Here is a 20,763-nt window from a genome sequence, read left to right as displayed (position 1 = left end):
GCATGCTCTTTTTTCTTTTCTCTTCTTGTCTTATTGCACCAGCTACCTCTTCCAGTATGATGTTGTATAGGAGTGGTAAGAGTGGATATTCCTGCCTTGTTTCCAATTTTAGGAGAAAAACATTCTCTTTTACTTTTAAATATGGATGCTAGCTGTAGATTTTTTTGTAAATGTTCTTTCTCAGGTTGAGGAAGTTCCCTTTAATTCTTAGTTTGCTGAGAAGAAAACATCATGAAAGAATGTATTTTGTCAAATTCTTTCTCTGTATCTGTTAAGATTATTACGTTTTTCTTCTCTAGTCTGTTGTTATGGTGAATTACATTGAGTTATTTTTCAGCATGGCTCTTTTAAATTGAAATAAAATTTACATTCCACAAAATTCATCACTTTAAAGTATAAAATTTAGTGGGTTCTAGTATATTCACAACGTTATGTAACCATCACCACTAATTCCAAAACATTTCCATCACCCCAGAAAGAAGCCCTGTAACTGTTAGAAGTCACTCCCAATCCACCCCCCACCATACCCTGGCAACCACTAATCTACTTTCTTTTTTTTTTTTTTAATTTATTTATTTATTTATTTATGGCTGCGTTGGGTCTTTGTTGCTGTGCGCAGGTTCTCATTGCGGTGGCTTCTGTTGTTGCGGAGCACGGGCTCTAGGCGCGCAGGCTTCAGTAGCTGTGGCTCGAAGCCTCTAGGGCACAGGCTCAGTAGTTGTGGCACACGGGCTTAGTTGCTCCGTGGCATGTGGGATCCTCCCAGACCAGGGCTCGAACCCGTGTCTCCTGCATTGGCAGGCAGATGCCTAACCACTGCGCCACCAGGGAAGCCCTAATCTACTTTCTGACTGTGGGTTTGTCTACTCTAGACGTTTCAGATGAATTAAATCATATAATATGTGTCCTTTTGTGACTGGCTATTTTCATGTAGCATAAATTTTTCAAGGTTTATCCATGTTGTAGCGTGTATCAACACTTCACTCTTTTTATGGCTAAATAGTATTCCACTGTATGGATATACCTCATTTTGTTTATCTATTCATAAGTTAATGAACATTTAGGTTCTTTCTACCTTTTGACTATTATGAATAATGCTGCTATGAACATTCACGTATAAGTTTTTGTTTGAACAACTATTTTCATTCTGGAAAAGGGTATATACCTAGGAGTGAAATTTCTGAGTCATATGATAAATCTATATTTAACTTTTTGAGGAACTGTCAAATTGTGTTCCATAAGGGCTGTATTATTTTACATTCCCACCAGCAATGTATGAGGGTTCTAATTTCTCCACATCCTCACCCACATGTGTTATTTTTCATTTTTTTCTTTAAATAGCCATTCTAATGGTATCTCTATTGTGGTTTTGACTTGTATTTCCCAAATGACGAATAAAGTTGAACATCTTTTCATGTGCTTATTGGTCATTTTTATGTCTTATCCGGAGAAATATCTATTCAAATCCTTTGCCCATTTTTACATGAGGTTGGCCTTTTATTGTTGAATTGTAAAAGTTCGTTATATATTCTAAATACTAGACCTTTATCAGATATATGATTTGTAAATAGTTTCTCCCATTCTTTTCATTTTCTTGATAGTGTCCTTTGCTGCTCAAAAGTTTTTAATTTAATGAAGTCCAACTAATCTATTTTATCTTTGATTGCTTGTGCTTGTAGTGTCATATCTAAACAATCGTTGCCAAATCTAAAGTTACAAAAATTCACCTATGAATCCCTCTAAGAGACTTATAGCTTTAGTTCTTACATTTAGGTCTTTGATCTATTTTGAATTAATTTTTGCATATTGTGAGGTAAGGGTCCAAATTTATTCTTTTGCCTGTGGACATCCAGTTGACCCAGCACCTTTTTTGAAAATCAATTGACCATAGATGTACGGGTTTATTTGTGGACTCTCAGTTCTATTCCACTGGTCTATCCTTATGCTGGTACCACCCTGTCTTGATTACTGTAACTTTGTAGTAAGTTTCAAAATTGGGAAGTGTGAATCCTCCAACTTAGTTCTTCTTAGTTCTTCTTTTTCAAGATTATTTTGGCTATTCTGGGTCTCTTGCATTGTCATATGAACTTTAGAATCAGCTTGTCCATTTCTGCAACATTGTTGAACAAGCCCCGCATCATTCCTGGGATAAACCGCAATTGGTCATGATGTGCTATCCTTTTTATAGATTGCTGGATTCTGTTTGCTGATACTTTTTTGAGGATTTTAAAAAACAGCTTTTGCAGGGGTGATATTCAAAATATTGAACTCCTGGGACTTCTCAGGCACCAACCATGGGCTTAGCTGGAGTGGGTCCTAGAGGTGCCCTGAGGTTCCCTGTCTGACTTCATAGTTGCTGGATCATGGGGAAGTTCAAAGAGTATTGGGGGGAGGGGCCAGAGTGTATGGCAGGTGCAGGGGGGAAGGATGTCTCAAGGAAACAGCTATTTATTGACAGATATAGAATTATTTCAATATTTTAATAACTAATATGGCTATACTGGTTATGGACTGGTCAAATGCCAGCTTTGTGTACAGGTAGACTTGTAGAGAGCTCTGTACAGGTCAAGTGTTGTTATTTACCATTATTAGAAAAGTGAGGACACAACATTCTCAAATGCAAAGTTGGTCCCATGACTCTCCAGCTTAAAGCCCTCTGCTTTACAAAACTCTGTCACACTTGGGATCTGATGATGCCCATCCCAGAAGCCCTCAGCCCCCAGGGTGCCTCTGTTGGCACATCCATGCCCCACACACTCTGCACTCACCTGGGTGCCCTTGATTTCAGCGTTTTTCTCCCAAGCACCTGCATTCTTTTTGAATATCACCACCAGGCCGATGTGCTGATATCGAGGCGCCCCCAGAAGCAGGCTTTGCACCCGGTTCCGCAAGATGACTTCAGCAGCATAACCTGAAGATAATGAACTAAGAGGAAAACACTGCCCCCTCCAACAGGACTATCCCTTGAGCAGGGGCAGTGGGGCAGCCCCATGCTTGGGAGCTTGGGGTAATTGGACCCTGCACTATATTCCTCTTCGTTAACATAATTAAAATGAAGCTTTGAAATTTCTGTCTTTAAACCTATCCCTAGAGCTTATGAAAGATCCAAGGACATCTAAACTAGTTGAGTTATGCCATATCCTGACCCCTTCTTAAAGTAACCCTGCCCTCTCTACTTACCCAAGTAAGCATCATTCATGTCTGAATCTACCCTGGTTGTGTTGATGAAGGTGACTTTATCCTTTGACGTATGCAGAAAGGCTCCACCAGCCCAGTCAAAGCTCCCCACAGCGCCCAACAAGGGACCATCCTGGGCAAGAAGGTAGAACAGGATTGAGAAATCTAGAGCTTCAGCATTATCCCTATCAAAAATCCCAATGGGGCTTCCCTGGTGGCGCAGTGGTTGAGAATCTGCCTGCCAATGCAGGGGACACGGGTTCGAGCTCTGGTCTGGGAGGATCCCACATGCCGCGGAGCGACTAAGCCCGTGAGCCACAATTACTGAGCCTGCGCGTCTGGAGCCTGTGCTCCGCAACAAGAGAGGCCGCAACGGTGAGAGGCCCGCGCACCGCGATGAAGAGTGGCCCCCGCTCTCCACAACTGGAGGAAGTCCCCGCACAGAAACGAAGACCCAACACAGCCAAAAATAAATATAAATAAATAAATAAATTTATAAAAAAAAAAAAAATCCCAATGGCATTTTTTCACCAAAATAGAACAAACAATCCTAAAATTTGTATGGAACCACAAAAGACCCCAAATAATCAAAGCAATTTTGAGAAAGAACAAAGCTGGAGGCATCACACTTCCTGGTTTCAAACTATATTGCAAAACTATAGTTATCAAAACAGTATGGTATTGGCATAAAAACAGACATGTAGATCGATGGAACAGAACAGAGACCCCTGAAATAAACCCATGCATATATGGTAAATCAATATACAACAAAGGAGAGAATAATATACGATGGCGAAAGGACAGTCTCTTCAATAAATGGTGTTGGGAAAATTAGACAGCCACATGCAAAAGAATGAAACTGGACCACTATCTTACACTAGTCACAAAAATCAATTCAAAATGGATTAAAGACTTGAACATAAGACATGAAACCATAAAACTCCAAGAAGAAAACATAGGTAGTAATCTCCTTGACATTTGTCTTGGCGATGAGTTTTTAGCTTTAACACCAAAAACAAAATAAGCAGTGGGACTACATCAACTAAAAAGCTTCTACATAGCAAAGGAAATCATCAACAAAATGAAAAGGTAACCTACAGAGCAGGAGAAAATATTTGCAAATCATATATCCAATAAGGGGTTAATATCCAAAATATATAAAGAACTCATACAACTCAAAAGTTTGTTTTAAAACCTGATTTTTAAATGGGCAGAGGATCCGAAAAGACATTTTTCCAAAGAAGACATACAGATGGCCAAGAGGTGCATGAAAAAAGTGCTCAACATCACTAATCATCAAGGAAATGCAAATCAAAATCACGATGAGGTATCACCTCACACCTGTTAGATGCCTGGCATCATAAGAGAAGAAATAAGTGTTGTTAAGGATGTGTAGAAAAGGGAACCCTTGTACACTGTTGGTGGAAATGTAATTGGTGAAGCCACTATGGAAAAGAGTATGGGGGTTCCTCAATACTTTAAAAATAAAACTACAGTATGATCCAGCAATTACACTTCTGGATAAATATCCAAAAGAAATGAAAACACTAGCTTGAAAAGCTAGTACAACCCCATGCAACCCCATGCAACCCCATGATCATTGCAGCATTTTTTACAATAGCCAAGACATGGAGGCAACCTAAGTGTTCATGAACGGATGAACAAATAAAGAAAATGTAGTGTATATGTACACAATGGAATATTATTCAGCCATTAAAAAGAAGGAAGTCCTGCCCTTTGTGACAACATGGATGGACCTGGAGGATTATGCTGAGTGAAATAAATCGGAGAAAGTCAAACACTGCATGATCTTACTTATATGTGAAGTTAAAAATAACAAACTTATACATACAGAGAACAGATTGGTGATTGCCAAAGGCAGCGGTGGGTGGTGTGCAAAATGGGTGAAAGTGGTCAAAAAGTACAAACTTCAAACAAAATTGAGTTATTTGTAGTGAGGTGGATGGACCTAGAGTCTGTCATACCGAGTGAAGTAAGTCAGAAAGAGAAAAACAAATACCATATGCCAACACATATATATGGAATCTAAAAAAAAAAAAAAATGGTTATGAAGAACCTAGGGGCAGGACAGGAATAAAGACGCAGAAGTAGAGAATGGACTTGAGGACACCGGGAGAGGGAAGGGTAAGCTGGGACGAAGTGAGAGAGTGGCATGGTCATATGTACACTACCAAATGTAAAATAGATAGCTAGTGGGAAACAGCTGCATAGCACAGGGAGATCAGCTCGGTGATTTGTGACCACCTAGAGGGATGAGATAGGGAGGGTGGGAGGGACACGCAAGAGGGAGGAGATATGGGGATATATGTATATGTATGACTGATTCACTTTGTTATAAAGCAGAAACTACCACACCATTGTAGAGCAATTATACTCCAATAAAGATGTTAAAAAAAAAAAAAGTACAAACTTCCAGTCATAAAATAAATAAATCCTGGTGGTGTAATGTACAGCATGGTGACTACAGTTAATACTGTATTGTATATTTGAAAGTTGCTAAGAGAATAAATCTTAAAGTTCTCATCACAAGAAAAAAAATTGTGTAACTGTGTAAGGTGATGGATGTTAACTAGACTTATTGTGGTGATGATTTCGCAATGCTATATACATATATTAAATCACTATGTTGTGCACCTGAGGCTATTATCATGTTATATGTCCGTTATATCTCAATTTTTTAAAAAAGAGAACAGGATTGATGAGGAAGAGAGAAGGGACCACTGCTGCCCATCAAAGAGGTGCCTCCCAACAAACACCTGTCACAGAGATGAGCCCCCAAACCTTTGAACCTCTTCTCCCTCTTCGTCTTGCCCCCAACCCCAATTAAACAAAAGACCACTTACAGAGGTGAAGACAGCACTGAAGCCTTCCTGAGACATCTCATACTCAAAGGAGCTGGTACTTCCTGTGTGCGTACCTGTGAGGAGAAGAACGTTTACATTAAAGAAAGTAGAGGAGCCTAGAACAGGGGTTGGAAACTCAGTGCTATGGTGGCCAGACAAAAGGAGGCTCAGATGGAAGCCATGTGCACCCCCCTTTTTCTTACATGTCCTCTGTTATGCTTTCCTTTTTTTATTGAAGCATAGTTAATTTACAATATTAATGTTAGTTTCAGGTGTACAGCATCGTGATTCAGTATTTTTGCAGATTATACTCCATTATAGGTTGTTACAAGATAGTGCAGGGACTTCCCTGGTGGTCCAGTGGTTAAGACTCCGCACTTCCACTGCAGGGGGTACGGGTTCGGTCCCTGGTCAGGGAACTAAGATCCCGCATGTCCCATGGCGTGGCCAAAAAAATAAATGAATAAATCGGAAAAAAAAAAGATAATGGCTACAATTTATATGCTTGTTGCTTATCTAGCCATATGCCTCTTTTAAAGGGATGGTGGCTATTTGGCTCCAACTACTTTTTGCCAAGCGGGAATATGGTCCTAAAGGTGTCTAATCTTCCAAATTTTCAAGAGAAACCATAAATCCAGACTGTATATGAACCTTCCCCCAACTTTTAAATTCTTTTATTCAACAAACACTTATTGAGCACCCTTTATGTACCAGGCATTATTCTAGGCACTGGGGATACAGCAGTGAACCAAAGAGACAAATGTTGGCAACACATCCAAATTTGGGGGAAAATACTGTGAGGGATTTGACTCCCCTACCCTCTAATTTTTCAGCCTATAGCCAAGATTGCAAAATTAGAGAGAAAAGTCTAGATCCTTCCATTTCAAAGTAATTGAGCAAGAGAGGCCAGAGTTGCTGGGAAATGGAAGAAGGGAGTTGATGCTGAGGCTCAGGGTACCAAGGGCTAGGAGGTTCTTGTTTCTACAGGGAAGTACGTGTTTTGGGATAAGGAGCTGCCTTTGGAGCTGCTCCAGGACGACAAAACCTTAGCTCACCCTCAATCGCAAAGATCTTTTCCTGAAGCTGGTTCTGAATGGTCTTCAGAGCTTCAAAGTTATTCACCTGGAACACGTGATCACCAGGCGGCTTGGATGCGATGGTATCGAGCTCTTTTACAGATTTGTCACTGAAGAAGGCATCTCCCACCTGTTACCAAAAAACAGAGGCCGAATCAGACACTTTCTGGGGGTAGCACTCTCCTCCAGCAAAGAAAACTCTGCAGGAAAAGAATCTGAAACAATATCTGTCCAAGGAAGGAATGCACCAGAAGGCCCCTGGGACAGAGCTGCCAGGTACGGTAGAGCAGGTTGTACACTCTACATTCTGTCAAGGGAGAAATTGGGGCTGAAATCCAGCCTTTGGTCCATTTGCTGTGTCATACCTCCTGGTGTGGGGCTGATCTCTCTTCAGAGGAAGGGGGCGCTTTCTACTTCATATGAAGGTGTTTCCTACTTGCCAAGCCAGAGACCCGTGATGATACCTCTTTCTATGTCATGCAAGATACTGTAGTAGTTTGAGGACACTGATGTTCCCAACCTTTTACCCCTTCCTGTAGCCAAGACCTTTCCCCAAAGCTGTACTCTGCCCTCCTCCTCTTGGCAGAGTATTCTGTTCCGCTCATTGTCTCTGGGCTCAGCCACGTGTACTGCTTTAGCCCACGGACATTATCATACGTGATAAAAACAGAGGCTGGAAAAAGTGCTTGCAACATTTCCACTTGCTCTTTTGCTCCTCTGCCTTCACCATGAGGACACGCCCCAGCTAGCCCACTGGAGGATGAGACACAGGGAACAGAAGAGCCAAGTTACCCCGGTCGTTCCAGTCCGGCAAACAGATATCGATGGCAACCCTCAGAAATGGAGAAAGCCCAGCCAAGATCATCAGAGCTGCCAACCAACCTGCAGCTGATTACAGATGCATGAGGGAGTCCAGCTAGGACCAGAAAAATTGTCCAGCTGACCCACAGACTCACTTATTGTTTTAAGCCACTGAATGTTGGGATAGTTTGTTACATAGCATTACTGCAACAATAGTTAACTATTGTGAACATATGGGCTAGCAGAGATGAGCCTTGCCCCACTTTGATTTTATTGATGTTTGCAAATTCAAAGGAGGGTGTATCCAAGTAGAACCCTCTACAGAAGCATCAGGCCGGAGAGCCACATTTCCTACCCCAATGACGTAGCGAATGACCCCCTTTCTATCCGCTTCAGGGATGACATCCTTGTACTCCAAAGGATCGCCATACTTTTCTCCATCTGTGATGACAACCAGGATCTTAAGGGCATTCTCCCGGGCTCCATTTCTGCTGTGAAACAGTTCTCTTCTGTCCAGGGTAGAGGAAGGAAAAGTCAAATTCGAGCCGACAGAGATACGCCTGATGCTAGGGAAGGAACGTCAGCAGTTACAGTTGCAACTGCGCTCTGTCTAGGAGGCACTTGGGTTCTCCTGGGACAAACACTGAGATGTAGCTGCCCCAAGATCTGGAAGGGCAGCAGGAGAACGGGAAAGAGTGGAGGGAAAGGAAGCCTTCATTGCCATTATATACTTTGGCATAGATTGATTTTTTTTTAACTGAGTATTATTCCTTCTAAATTAAAAACAAATTAATAAGCTTAATTGTGCCTTCATCAAACCTCTCCTGATGTGAGGCAATGGTTCTCCAGCGTATCCTCCTGCACTTCTGTCCCAATCCCCACACTTGCCTCTACACAGACACACACACACACACACACACACACACACACAGAGATCAGAGTGAACTTTCTAAAACAAGATATGGGTACGTCTCCCCACTGCTAAAACCTTCAATGGATCCACTGGCTTTTCAGTTGCCTTGGTGACCTGGCCTCAACTGATCTTTCTAGCCTCCCTCTAGCCTTCCCTTCCCTCCCCGCCCCCTTAATCCCACCTTTACTCACGACTTGTATGTCATGAGCATACCAGGCACAGTCCCTCCTCCACACGATTACTCACCCCTCCACTGGAAATACCCTCTACCCCAGCCCTGTCTGAACAACTCCCCTCTTCCTGCAAAGCCCAATGAAAAATAAAACCTCCTTCCATCCTAAGCAAAGAGAGAAGAGCTTACACAACTTTGCGGATCCCTGTGGCTGTGTGTGTCCTCCCCAACAGCTGTATTATTGGCTTCACCAGCAATTCCGGGGAAGGGTTTCTCTTGAAATCATTGAAGGTGAAATGAGTCTGAAATTCTTCAGAGTACTGCATCAAAGAGAACTGGGAACGGGCACCTGGTATTACACTGGAGAAGGTGTCCCTCCTCCCCCTTAACCATCTCCCAGCAAGCTCTCCATAAATCTTGAAACACTCTAGTCTCCAAATTCCTCCAAATTCTGCCCTGCCCCCAGTCCTTCTGCCTCACCAGGACAGAGATTGGCCATCAGCTCCCACTTCCCAGCACTAGAACTCAGCCAGAGATGACATGTGGGTTTCATGTCCCACGCCAACCCGTATCAATTAGTCTGCCTGCTTTACAGGGGCCTGGAGGAAGGCTGAGGCCACATCCAGACAGAGCGAGAAAGCAAATCATGAACGAAAACGATGATCAACTGGCAAGTTGGCAACATCTCTGATAGAAGCAGGACAGTAACGTGGCAGCCTGGTTGCCACGTATTTGCCAACCTTATGCAAGCTGTTCCCTAACCTACCCACTGACCCTTACCAAGGTTTTGGACTTTTGGAATTTTCTCATCACAGTTGAGACAAAGTTCTTCATCCGCTGAAAGTCTGTTGGGTTGATGCTACCAGAGCCATCAATCAAAAAAGCAATGTCACTGTCTTGCTGAGGGCACCCTGGGGAAAAAGGAAAAGGAATTGATCACAAGAGACTCAGGGTTCATTTTTTGCATGTCAGCTCTCTGCTGAGCAATGAGAGTGAAAGGTGAACAAGATGTAACCCATGTGCCTAGCTAAATAAAAGCATGGGACAGATCGGTATGGAAAAATATGGTTCATTCTGCTCAAGGCAGTCAGGAAAAGCAGTGCTATCAGAGCTACCTCATGAAGAATAAGAAATAATTTGCCAGAAATACAAAGGGAGAAATAAGTTACAGGAGAAAAAAGGAATAGTGCACATAAACGTATGCTGGATGTCCTCCCTCCAACCCCCCATTCTGCCCCAGCCCCAAATCCACTTTCTACTATTCTCCACTTTGCCCAGAGCTCAGCCCACATGGGACATGTCAACAGGGCTCTTTCAACCTCTGGCTTCTAGCTGTGTTTGCCCAGTAAGAAACCTCAACAGGAGACCGGAGGGAGGGAAGAGGGTGAGATCAGAGTATTTCCCTCAGCTCCCTTCCTGCAAGGCTGCTTTGGGCCAACCGTGTCCCTGAACGGATCAGTGCTCCTCTCAAGGAGGCCCACTCCCCATGACTCCCTGTCCTTCCAGATTCTGGGGACTTCTGCCTCTCCTTGTCCCATCAGCCTAGGGTGGCAACAGCTCCACTGTTTTTCACCCTGGGTTCCTGGACCATCCCTTGTAGCTTCTTTAGACCCTGCCACACCTTTATAATTAGTCCCTTTCTAAATACAGTTGACCCTTGAGCAACGCAAGGATGAGGGGCCCCCACCCTCCATGCTGTTGAAAATCCGTGTATAACTTCACAGTCTGCCCTTCGTATCCGCAATTCCATATCTGCAATTCTGCATCTGCGGATTCAACCAACCTCAGATCCGGTAGTACTGTAGCACGAATTTAGTGGGGAAAAAATCCACATATAGGTGGACCCACGCAGTTTAAACTGGCCGTTTTTCAAGGGTCCAGTGTAGAAAGGGATAGCACAAAGGATTTTTTAGGTGGTAAAAGAATTCTTTCATATCCTGTTCATGTTGCTGTTTACACAAATCTAAGCGTATCTTAAAATTAATGGAATTGTACATTACAAGGGGAAAAAAGGTCAATTTTACTGTATCATCAGTGAAAAAATGAGATAAAATTACCCAGAAAAAGTATTGGCTTTTTAAAAAATAGACAAGCAGATTCTAACATTTATATAGAAAATAAACAGGGAAGATAAGCCAGAAATTTTCTTGAAAATCTCAAAGGTACACTAAGTGAAAAGAATCAAGGTACAATCCAGTGTGTAGAGCACGCTACCTTTTGTGGCACAAAGTGAAGTATACAGACGCCTATGTCCATAAATATTGATACGTGGAGTACCTCCAGAAGAAGCCATGAGACGCTGGTAACAGTAGCTGCCTCTCAGGAAGGAAAGACGAGGCTCGGAGACCCAAGAAGGAGAGATTTTTATGGTATATACCTTAGTGCCTTTTGAACTTTGAACCGAGTGCATGTTTTATCTATTTTTAAGGAAATGAAAATGTTTTCAAAAAGAAGAGTCTGGAACGCTTAAGAGCGAGGATTGAAGAGAGAAACGTGGGGGTGGGAGCTGAAGCCACAGAATTGGATGCAGTCAGACACGAAGAGCACATGGGCAAGAAGAGAAGCTGTAATCAGATGCCCTTAGGTGGGCAGGGGAGGCAGAGGAAGACAGCTTGGAGCTGGAGCTTCATAGAAGCCCTCAGTAGGGGCACAAGCAAGAGAAAGAGAAGAGAGGAGAGGAGAGATGTCTGAAGCCAAGGTGCTGGGAGAAGGAAGAGGTGATCTTCAGGTCACATTGGAAAAGTCAGAGAACATGAGGACAGAATAGAGATTTGGCCTTTAGAGGGTCACAGATGCCACTGGCAACAGCAAGGTCTATATGATGGGTGGGCAGGAGCCAGATGTCAAAGGGCGAAGGATCACAGCATGGGGGCAATGGAGACATCCCTTCCAAGAAGGTTGGTGATGAAGGGAAGGAGAGAGGGTAGAAGATGGAGAGGAGACCGGGGGAGGGAAGGTAATTTTCATTGCTATCAGTTTGAGTGGTTGATTGTTTTTAAGTTATGGGTAGCATGAGCAGGTTTACATTCAAAGGAAAGGATGGGATTTAGGTTCCTAGAGAGAGCAAGTGATTAAAGATGTGAACCCCAGAGTTGGTGATGCGAGAGAGCCTCAGAAGCCCAGATGGAAGAATTACTCATGGAAAGGACGGATCTTCCTCTAAAACCAGTGAGATGCTGCCAAGAGTGGTGCCATCGAGGAAATCTGGGCAAGGAGAAGGAAGACGTAGAGGGAGTTTACACCTGGTAGCCTTGGTTTATTCTGTGAAGAAGGAGGGACGGTTATTGGTTGAGAGTGAAGTACAAAGGAGCTTGAGAAAAAAAAAAAACAAAACTGTAAAAAGAAGACATATCTGCCCTTGGTTCCAGAACCAACTTGGAAACAAGCAAAAAGATGGCCAAGCAGTTGAAGAAATTGGTGTCAGAAATCAGCTGGATATGGGACTTCCCTGGTGGCGCAGTGGTTAAGAATCCTCCTGCCAATGCAGGGGACACGGGTTCGAGCCCTGGTCCAGGAAGATCCCACATGCCACGGAGCAACTAAGTCCATGTGCCACACCTACTGAGCCCGCGTGCAACAACTACTGAAGCCTGTGCACCCTGGAACCCACGTGCCACAGATACTGAGCCTGCGTGCTTCAACAACCACAGCCCATGCTCTGCAACAAGAGAAGCCACGGCACTGAGAAGCCCGCACACTGCAACGAAGAGTAGCCCCCGCTTGCCACAACTAGAGAAAGCCCACGCGCAGCAACAAAGACCCAACACAGCCACACACACAAAAAAAGAAATCAGCTGGATTAAAAGATTCATTCACTCACTCTCTTTCAATCAACAGATGTTTGGGGAACAAGGGTAAGGAGCCACCAAGATGGTCCCCAAGATTCTCACCTCCTGATATTTAACACCCTTGCATAATTTCCTCATCTTGATTGTGAGCTGGAGTTTTTATTTATTTATTTTTACTGAAGTATAGTTGATTGACAATATTGTGTTGGTTTCAGGTGTACAGTAAAGTGATTCAAGTATATTTTTCGGATTATTTTCCATTTTAGGTTATTACAAGATATTGAATGTTGTCCGCTGTGTTATACAGTGAATCCTTGTTGCTTATCTATTTTATGTGTAGTAGTGTATATCTGTTAATCCCAGACTCCTAATTTATCCCTCCCACTTCCCTTTCCTCTTTGGTAACCATAAATTTGTTTTCTATGTCTGTGAGTCTGCTTTGTTTTGCATATAGGTTCATTTATATTATTTTTTAGATTCCACATAGAAGTAATACCATGTAATATTTGTCTTTCTCTGACTTACTTCACTTAGTGTGATATTCTCTAGGTCCATCCATGTTGCAGCAAATAACATTATTTCATTCTTTTCTGTGGTTGAGTAGTATTCCGTTGTTTCTGTTTATGTGTGTGTGTGTGTATATATATATATATAGATCTCACATTTTCTTTATCCATTCTTCTGTTGGTGGACACTTAGGTTGCTTCCATGTCTTGGCTATTATAAATAGTGCTGCTATGAACACTGGGGTCCATGTGTCTTTTTGAATTAGGGTTTTTGTCTTTTCCAGATATATGCCCAGGAGTGGGATTGCTGAATCATATGGTAGCTCTATTTTTAGTTTTTTAAGGAACCTCCATACTGTCCTCCATAGTAGCTGTACCAATTTACATTCCCACCAGCAGTGTAGGAGGGTTCCCTTTTCTCTACATCCTCCCTGTGAGCTGGACTTTTTGACTCACTCCCAAAGAATACAATATGGCAGAAGTCTTCTGAGATTAGATTATAAAAGACTGTGACTTCCATCTTGGGTCCTCACTCTCTCTTGCTCTCTCACTGCCTTGTTCACTCACCCTGAGGGCAGCCAGCTGCCATGTTGTGAGCTGTTCTGTGGGGAGGCCCATGGGACAAGCAAGTGAGGGAAGCAGCCAGCCAGCAGCCAGTGTGGACTGAGGCCCTCAGTCCAACCATCTTATAAGTGAGCTTGGATGTGGATCTTCCCCTAGTCAGGCCTTCAGATGAGACCACACCCCTGGTTTGACAACTTCAAGCTCACGAGAAACCATGAGACAGAGATACCCAACTAGGCTGTGTCCAGATTCCTGATTCACAGAAACTGTAAGATAATTAATGTTTCTTGTTTTAGGCTACTAAGTTCAGGGGCAATTTGTCAAGCAGCAAGTCAACAAACTCAACAAAATCTCTGCCTATCACAGAGCCTACATCCCAGAAGAAAGGACATTTAAGAAATAAGTAAAATATGGATATATAGGTATGAAGAGGGCAAAGCAGGGCAATGTGGCAGTAAGTGATGGTGGAAATGATTAGAAGAGTCCCTCAGGGAAGGTCTCTCTGAAGAGTTAACATTTGAGCTGAGATGACAGTAATAGGTTGTCAGCTGAGATCTGGGGAAAGAGCATGCCAGGCTGAAGGAATAGTGAGTGCAAAGCCCCTGAGGCAGGGACAGCTTGGTGTGGTTCTTGGAGAAGAAAGGCAGCTGGAGCACAGTGACTAAGGTAGAAGGGTTGGGAAAGAAGTTGGAGAGGTGGACGGGGGCCGCACCAGCTAGAGCCTCAAAGGCTACGGTCAGGCACTATGGCCAGGCTGAGTCCAGGCACTAACTCTAAGGACAATGGTTGAGACATTGTCTCACAAAGATGGGTGGTTATATCAGGACTTTCCTCAAAGCGCAAGATCCTAGCACCTCTCCAGAGCCCCTCTCTGCATTGGAACCCAGTTCCCTCACGCTTCTGCACCAAGACTTTTAAATAAACCCCCAGACTATGAGCCCCTCAGCCCAGTCCTGCCAGCCCCCTCCAGTCTCATGCTGCTCGTCTGTACCCACCTCTCAGGGCCTCTGGGAACCGTCTGAGTTGCTGCTGTAGGTCAGATCCAAACAGGAAGCAGAAGCCGTTCACATAGGTGTTCTCCTTGCAGATTTGCTGTCCCGTGGGGCCACAGGCCTAGGGAGCAGGGGATAGGTGGGAGGGGCTGTCCCTGCTTCCTGTCCTTTCACCCCAGCACCTCCACCCACCAAGACCCCAGCCCCAGCAGTCTTAGGCCCCCAATTCCTTCCCTTGGGACACTCCCATGACCCAAGGCAACTCACCAGCAGCTGGAAAGGGTTGGTGGCGAACGCCAGAGTCAGGCCCAAGGACATGTTCACAGCCTCCGGGGGGACTGAAGGGACAGATATATACATGGTCACCCTCGGGGATGGACGGGACTGTGTAAGAACTGGACAGGGGATGGACAGGAACCTCAGCCAGGGAGACATGGAGGTCTGAGGGGTTCAAGGAGGCACGTAGGTCATGGAAAGGGACACAGAGGGGTGTCTGAGGGTGCCTGCATACAGCTCAGAGGCCAGGGAGCTGGCTCCCTGGGCCCCCATCACAGATCCCAAGACAAAGGCAATGTCTGGCAAGTCCAGGTGTGTGCAGAGGTGGAACCCTAGCCCTAGGTCCCAGCGAGGGGCAGTGACTCACCCTGCAGGGGGATGGGTTCACACTTGCCCATGCTGCAGTCGCACTGGTAGAGGCCGCCCGTCTGGTTAGCAGCCTTTATCTCCTGGGGGGCTCCAACCACCAGCCTGGGGGACAAGAGAACGCTATGACATCTGGAGAGAGAAGGAGACCGTGGAAGTTCCGCCACCCAAAATAAAAGTGGGGGAGCCAACCTCACAGGGATTCCCCAACTCCCAGAAATAGGAGGAAGATTCAGCAAAGAAAAACATGGGAATTTTTTTTAACCGCTGATTGTTTATTGTGAATATTCTCATAATCCAGTCATTTGAATTCCCAGGGGTCATTTCAGTAAATTCAAGAATTTCCAAATCCTAAAGGCCAAACAGTGAAGGTAGACAGTCTACCTTCCCAACTTGGAATCACTTCCCTGTTCAGGCAGGGATGCAATATTGCATAGAGGACAGGAATAGAGGCCTTGGAGTTTTACTGCCTGAAATTAAAATTTAGTCCCACCCTTACTTCCTGTGTGACCTTGGGCAAGTCAATTAATTACCTTATTGTGCTTCAATTTTCTCATCTCTAAAATATGGATAATAGCAGTACCTACCTCAAGGTTATTATCAGGATTAAATGAGTTAATCCATGTACAATCCAAAAGTGGGAAAATGTTTAATCTTGGAGTGAGAAGGGCCTCTCTAAGAATGACATAATACCCAGAGGTCATTTTAAAGTGAATACATTCAACTCCACAGTCATTTTAAATAAATTTCTGTATCTGATCAACTACCAAAAGCAAAGTCAGAAAACAAACGATAAACTGGGGGAGGGAGGTGAGCAACTCACACCCCAGACTACTTTCCTCAGTATAGTCAGAGCTCCCACAAACCAGTAAGGAAAAAAAAACAAACCAAGAGAAAAATGGGCAACAGATAAGAAAAAAATGTTCACAGGAAAGGAAATAAATCTCTCCTTAAAAAAGAAATGCAGGGCTTCCCTGGTGACGCAGTGGTTAAGAATCCGCCTGCCAATGCAGGAGACGTGGGTTCGAGCCCTGGTCTGGGAAGATCCCACATGCCGCGGAGCAACTAAGCCCGTGCGCCACAACTACTGAGCCTATGCTCTAGAGGCTTCGAGCCACAGCTACTGAAGCCCACGCGCCTAGAGCCTGTGCTCCACAACAAAAGAGGCCACCGCAATGAGAAGACCCCATGTGGCCATAAATTAATTAATTAATTAATTTTAAAAAAAGAAATGCAATTTAAAACTAAATTGCAATACCATTTCTCACCTGTTCAATTTACAAAGATCGTAAGTTTGCTAACACTTTGGGTTGGCAAGTGGGTGGGGAAGTAGGTGTTTGCATAAACTTCTGGTGTGAGTGCAAATTGTTGCCACCCTCACAGAGAGTAATTTGGAAAAATCTATTAAAATTACATATGCACATGTACCCTTGGATCCAGCAATCCTAGTTCTAGGAATTTACTTCCAAAATATACTTGCACATGTACAAAATGCCAACATTGTTCATATAGCAAAAGTTTGGAAACAATCTAATGTCCATTAAGAAGAGATTTGGGGACTTCCCTGGTGGTCCAGTGGGTAAGACTTCGCGCTCCCAATTCAGGGGGCCCAGGTTCAATCCCTGGTAGGGGAACTAGATCCCACATGCTGCAACTAAGAGCCCACATGCTGCAACTGAAGATCCTGCATGCCGCAACTAAACATGCCGCAATGAAAATCCTGTGTGCCGCAACTGACCCAGCACAGCCTAAATAAATAAATAAATTTTAAAAAGAGATTTAAATGTAATATAAATGTAAATTACAGTACTTCCAAATAATGGAATATGATGTAAGCATTAAAAAGAACAAGTAAGCTCTTTTTTCATTTATTTGGTAAAATCAGCAAGCTCTATTAATTAAAAAAAAAAATGCAGAGGACAGTGTAGAGCAGAGGCCAGCAAACTTTCTTCTAGAAAAATAACATTATTTCCATAAATATTATTTCTGTAAAAGTAAATATTTTAGGCTTTGCAGGCCGTAGAGTCTCTGTCCCAGCCTCTCTGTTCTGCTACTATAGCTCCAAAACTGCCCCAAAAAATAAATGACTAGAGATTATCATACTAAGTGAAGTAAGTCACACAGAGAAAAATGATGTAAATGAACTTATTTACGAAACAGAAACAGACTCACAGATTTCAAAAACAAACTTATGGTTACCAAAGGGGAAATGTGAGGAGGAGAGATAAATTAGGAGCTTGGGATTAACACACACACACTGCTATATATAAAACAGATAACCAACAAGGACCTACTGTATACCACAGGGAACTCTACTCAATTTTCTGTAATAACCTATATGGGAAAAGAATCTGAAAAAGAATGAATATATGTATATGTATAACTGAATCACTTTGCTGTACATCTGAAACTAACACAACATTGTGAATCAACTATACTCCAGTAAAATTTTTTTAAGTATTGGAAAATAATAATAATAATAAATGACAAGTGGGGAGTAGGGGTAGCCAAGTGTCAATAAAATGTATTTACAAAAATAGGCAGCAGGTTGTAGTTTGAGTATAACATGTGCTACAAATTGTGTGCAGGATGATGTGGAGGTCTGTGCACTGTAGAATCTCTCTGAAAGAATACATGAGAAACCATTCAACAGGGACACTGCTAGGGAGGGAACTGGGAGAAGGGAGTGAGGAAGAGACTTTGTTACTATCACACTCTTTTGTATCTTTTGAATTTAGAACTCTGATAAATTAAGAAAAAAACAAATCAAGGAAATTGTGATTTTTTTTTCAGGTATGTTAAGCCTTGGAGGGAAAGTGTGTGGACAGGGAGTCCCCCTGTGGCCCTTACCGGGATCCCTCAAGCTGGACCACGCTCTGCCCGAAGCCCCTTGCATTGTTTTGGAAGATGACTGCATTTTCCGTGTCCAGGTTGAACCCGTGACATAAGGCCAAGGCTGGAGGGAGAACAAGGGGGGCGGGAGTCAGAAGGAGAGAAGGAGACAGTTAAGAAAGCAGCCTGGGGACTTCCCTGGTGGCGCAGTGGTTAAGAATCCTCCTGCCAATGCAGGGGACACGGGTTTGAGTCCTGGTCCAGGAAGATCCCACATGCTGCAGAGCAACTAAGCCCGTGGGCCACAACTACTGAGCCTGCGCTCTAGAGCCCGTGAGCCACAACTACTGAGCCCACGTGCCTAGAGCCCATGCTCCGCAACAAGAGAAGCCACCGCAATGAGAAGCCTGCGCACCACAACAAAGAGTATCCCCCGCTGGCCACAACTAGAGAAAGCTCGCAGCAACGAAGACCCAATGCAGCCAAAAATAAAATAAATAAATAAATAAATTTATTCTTTTAAAAATAAAAGAAAGCAGCCTGCTCTCCTGCCCCAAGCATCTTCCTGTTGGGATTCACCCTAACCCAGCATGGACATGGGTGCCTCCCAGGTCCCAGCCTGGAGCAGAGGTCACCACACTTTTTCTGTAACGGGCAAGATAGTAAATATTTTAGACTTTGTGGACCAAGAGGCAAATGGAATCTATTACGTACGTACCTATATAAGAAAAGAGGTAATGCATGTCTACAAATTTTTTCATGAAGGAAATTCAAAATATAATAATTGAGTACAATTTTTTTTGTAATACAAATTTACTGATGAGACAAGTGGAATTCTTTAGGAGAAATAACATTGCACGCCATTCAAAGCTAGTGTTCAAAGTGATTCAAAGTTAGTGTTCCCTGTCATGAATCGATTATAAATGTTCATCTGGGACCTATGGCTCCAGGTTGTACAAAAACACATGGTGGCACCCTCATCTTATGCCCACAGAGGACAGTTTGCTGACTCCTGGCCTAAGAACCACCAACAGGGTGTAATGGAAGAAATTTTCACGTTTTGAGCTATGGGGGAGTCATTCTGGCTTATACATGATTTAGCCTGAATTTTATGCTAACTAAAACAGCCTGTGTGTAGCCTATCAAACATACATCGTACAACTATTCTAATAATTAAAGAAAAGCATGCATTGTCCAGAAGTAAAGAACATCCATGTTAAAAATAAAGATTAAATGCCTCCCTTCCTGGGACACCAGTGCCACTACTCCTTTGATGATAAGACTCCCAGGTGCCAAGGCCATACTGACTGGCTGTGTACATGCTGATCTGTTGCTTGTTTGGTTTGGTTTTTAACCTTGAAGGAATGTATCCCTGACTTGTTTGATGTTCTTTGTTCTGACAAGATATAGAACTGTGCTGAAAACCATGCTTCTCCTGAACAGTTCCTCAGAGTTCTCTGAGAGGCTGTCTCCTGGGCTATAGTCCTCAGTTTGGCTCAAAGAAAACTCTTTTCTTGTTTATTGATTATTTCCATCAACAGGTGCATTCAGCCCCTCTCTGAGCCCCACCCTGGGTTCCCACCCCACTGATTTGCCCAACAATCAAGTTCCTAAAGACTCAAGTAATTTCCTTCCTATGCAACTTTCAAGCATTTCTTTCCCTTCTCTGGCTCTTAGTCCACAAAACACAGACACAAAGGGAAAAAACTTGAATCATTTTGATCAGTCAGTCATTCAACAAACATTTACACCTGCGTCCTTGGAAAAGAGGAGACCAATAGGAGGAGGGGAGGTGGGATCCAAGAAGATACACTCCAAGAAGAGAAGCCAAGACCTGCTGTGCACACTTAGACATGTCATTTCACCTCTTGGGTCCGCAGTTTCCTCCTCTGTGAAGAAGGGACCAGCCAAACCCCCTTGCATAGTCCATGAATTGAGTCATTTATCCAAGCTTCTCTGCTCATCCCATCTTGGTCTAGCTCTACTCTGCTTCTTGAATCCCTTAACCTTCCCCCAATCCCCTTTGTCTCTCCCAGCCTAACTCCTAAATATTCTGTACCCTTTCTCTCCACAAACTCACAAACCCAAAAATTCCCCTCCTCCTCACTGTGAGGGCCCCCCAACTCCTGGCGCACCTGTTAGTAGAAGGACTCTGTGAGTCATAGCTGGAGAGAGCAGGAGCCGTGAGGCTGCAGGCACCACTGAGCCACTTCAAGGAAGCCACCAAAGCCAGAAAGGACTGAAAAAGGGAAGTAGGAGGCAGAAGTCTATCAGAGACTCAAAGGAAGAGGACGGAGGCTCAGTGAGCACACAGCCCTGCCAGACCTGCCCCCTCTACCCAGCCTCCCGGCCCAAACCATCAGGGCCGCTAACCCATAGGTGGCTTTTTTTGCCCACCTGCTTCTAGAAACATTATGAACAGCAAAGCACAGACTT

General features: G+C 43.7%; 1 protein-coding gene across 1 annotated transcript in view; it reads right to left on the bottom strand.

Moving 5' to 3' along the window:
* ITGAM (integrin subunit alpha M) overlaps positions 1-20,550 on the bottom strand; it is a 37,116-nt gene extending 16,566 nt beyond the window's left edge. The window contains exons 1-12 of the mRNA XM_036825017.1: positions 20,463-20,550; positions 18,346-18,451; positions 15,497-15,600; positions 15,121-15,191; positions 14,857-14,974; positions 9,784-9,914; positions 9,193-9,338; positions 8,274-8,427; positions 7,097-7,247; positions 6,042-6,115; positions 3,181-3,310; positions 2,769-2,911 (exon numbers count right to left, since the gene is read on the bottom strand). Coding sequence (XP_036680912.1) covers positions 2,769-2,911; positions 3,181-3,310; positions 6,042-6,115; positions 7,097-7,247; positions 8,274-8,427; positions 9,193-9,338; positions 9,784-9,914; positions 14,857-14,974; positions 15,121-15,191; positions 15,497-15,600; positions 18,346-18,451; positions 20,463-20,490 — 1,356 coding nt within the window. The 5' untranslated portion in view covers positions 20,491-20,550. The remainder of the gene's footprint in view (positions 1-2,768; positions 2,912-3,180; positions 3,311-6,041; positions 6,116-7,096; positions 7,248-8,273; positions 8,428-9,192; positions 9,339-9,783; positions 9,915-14,856; positions 14,975-15,120; positions 15,192-15,496; positions 15,601-18,345; positions 18,452-20,462) is intronic.
* Between the last annotated feature and the right edge of the window lie 213 nt (positions 20,551-20,763).

This window comes from Balaenoptera musculus, chromosome 15 (assembly GCF_009873245.2).
Source record: "Balaenoptera musculus isolate JJ_BM4_2016_0621 chromosome 15, mBalMus1.pri.v3, whole genome shotgun sequence".
Taxonomy (NCBI): domain Eukaryota; kingdom Metazoa; phylum Chordata; class Mammalia; order Artiodactyla; family Balaenopteridae; genus Balaenoptera; species Balaenoptera musculus.
This window is presented reverse-complemented; position numbering and strand designations above follow the sequence as displayed.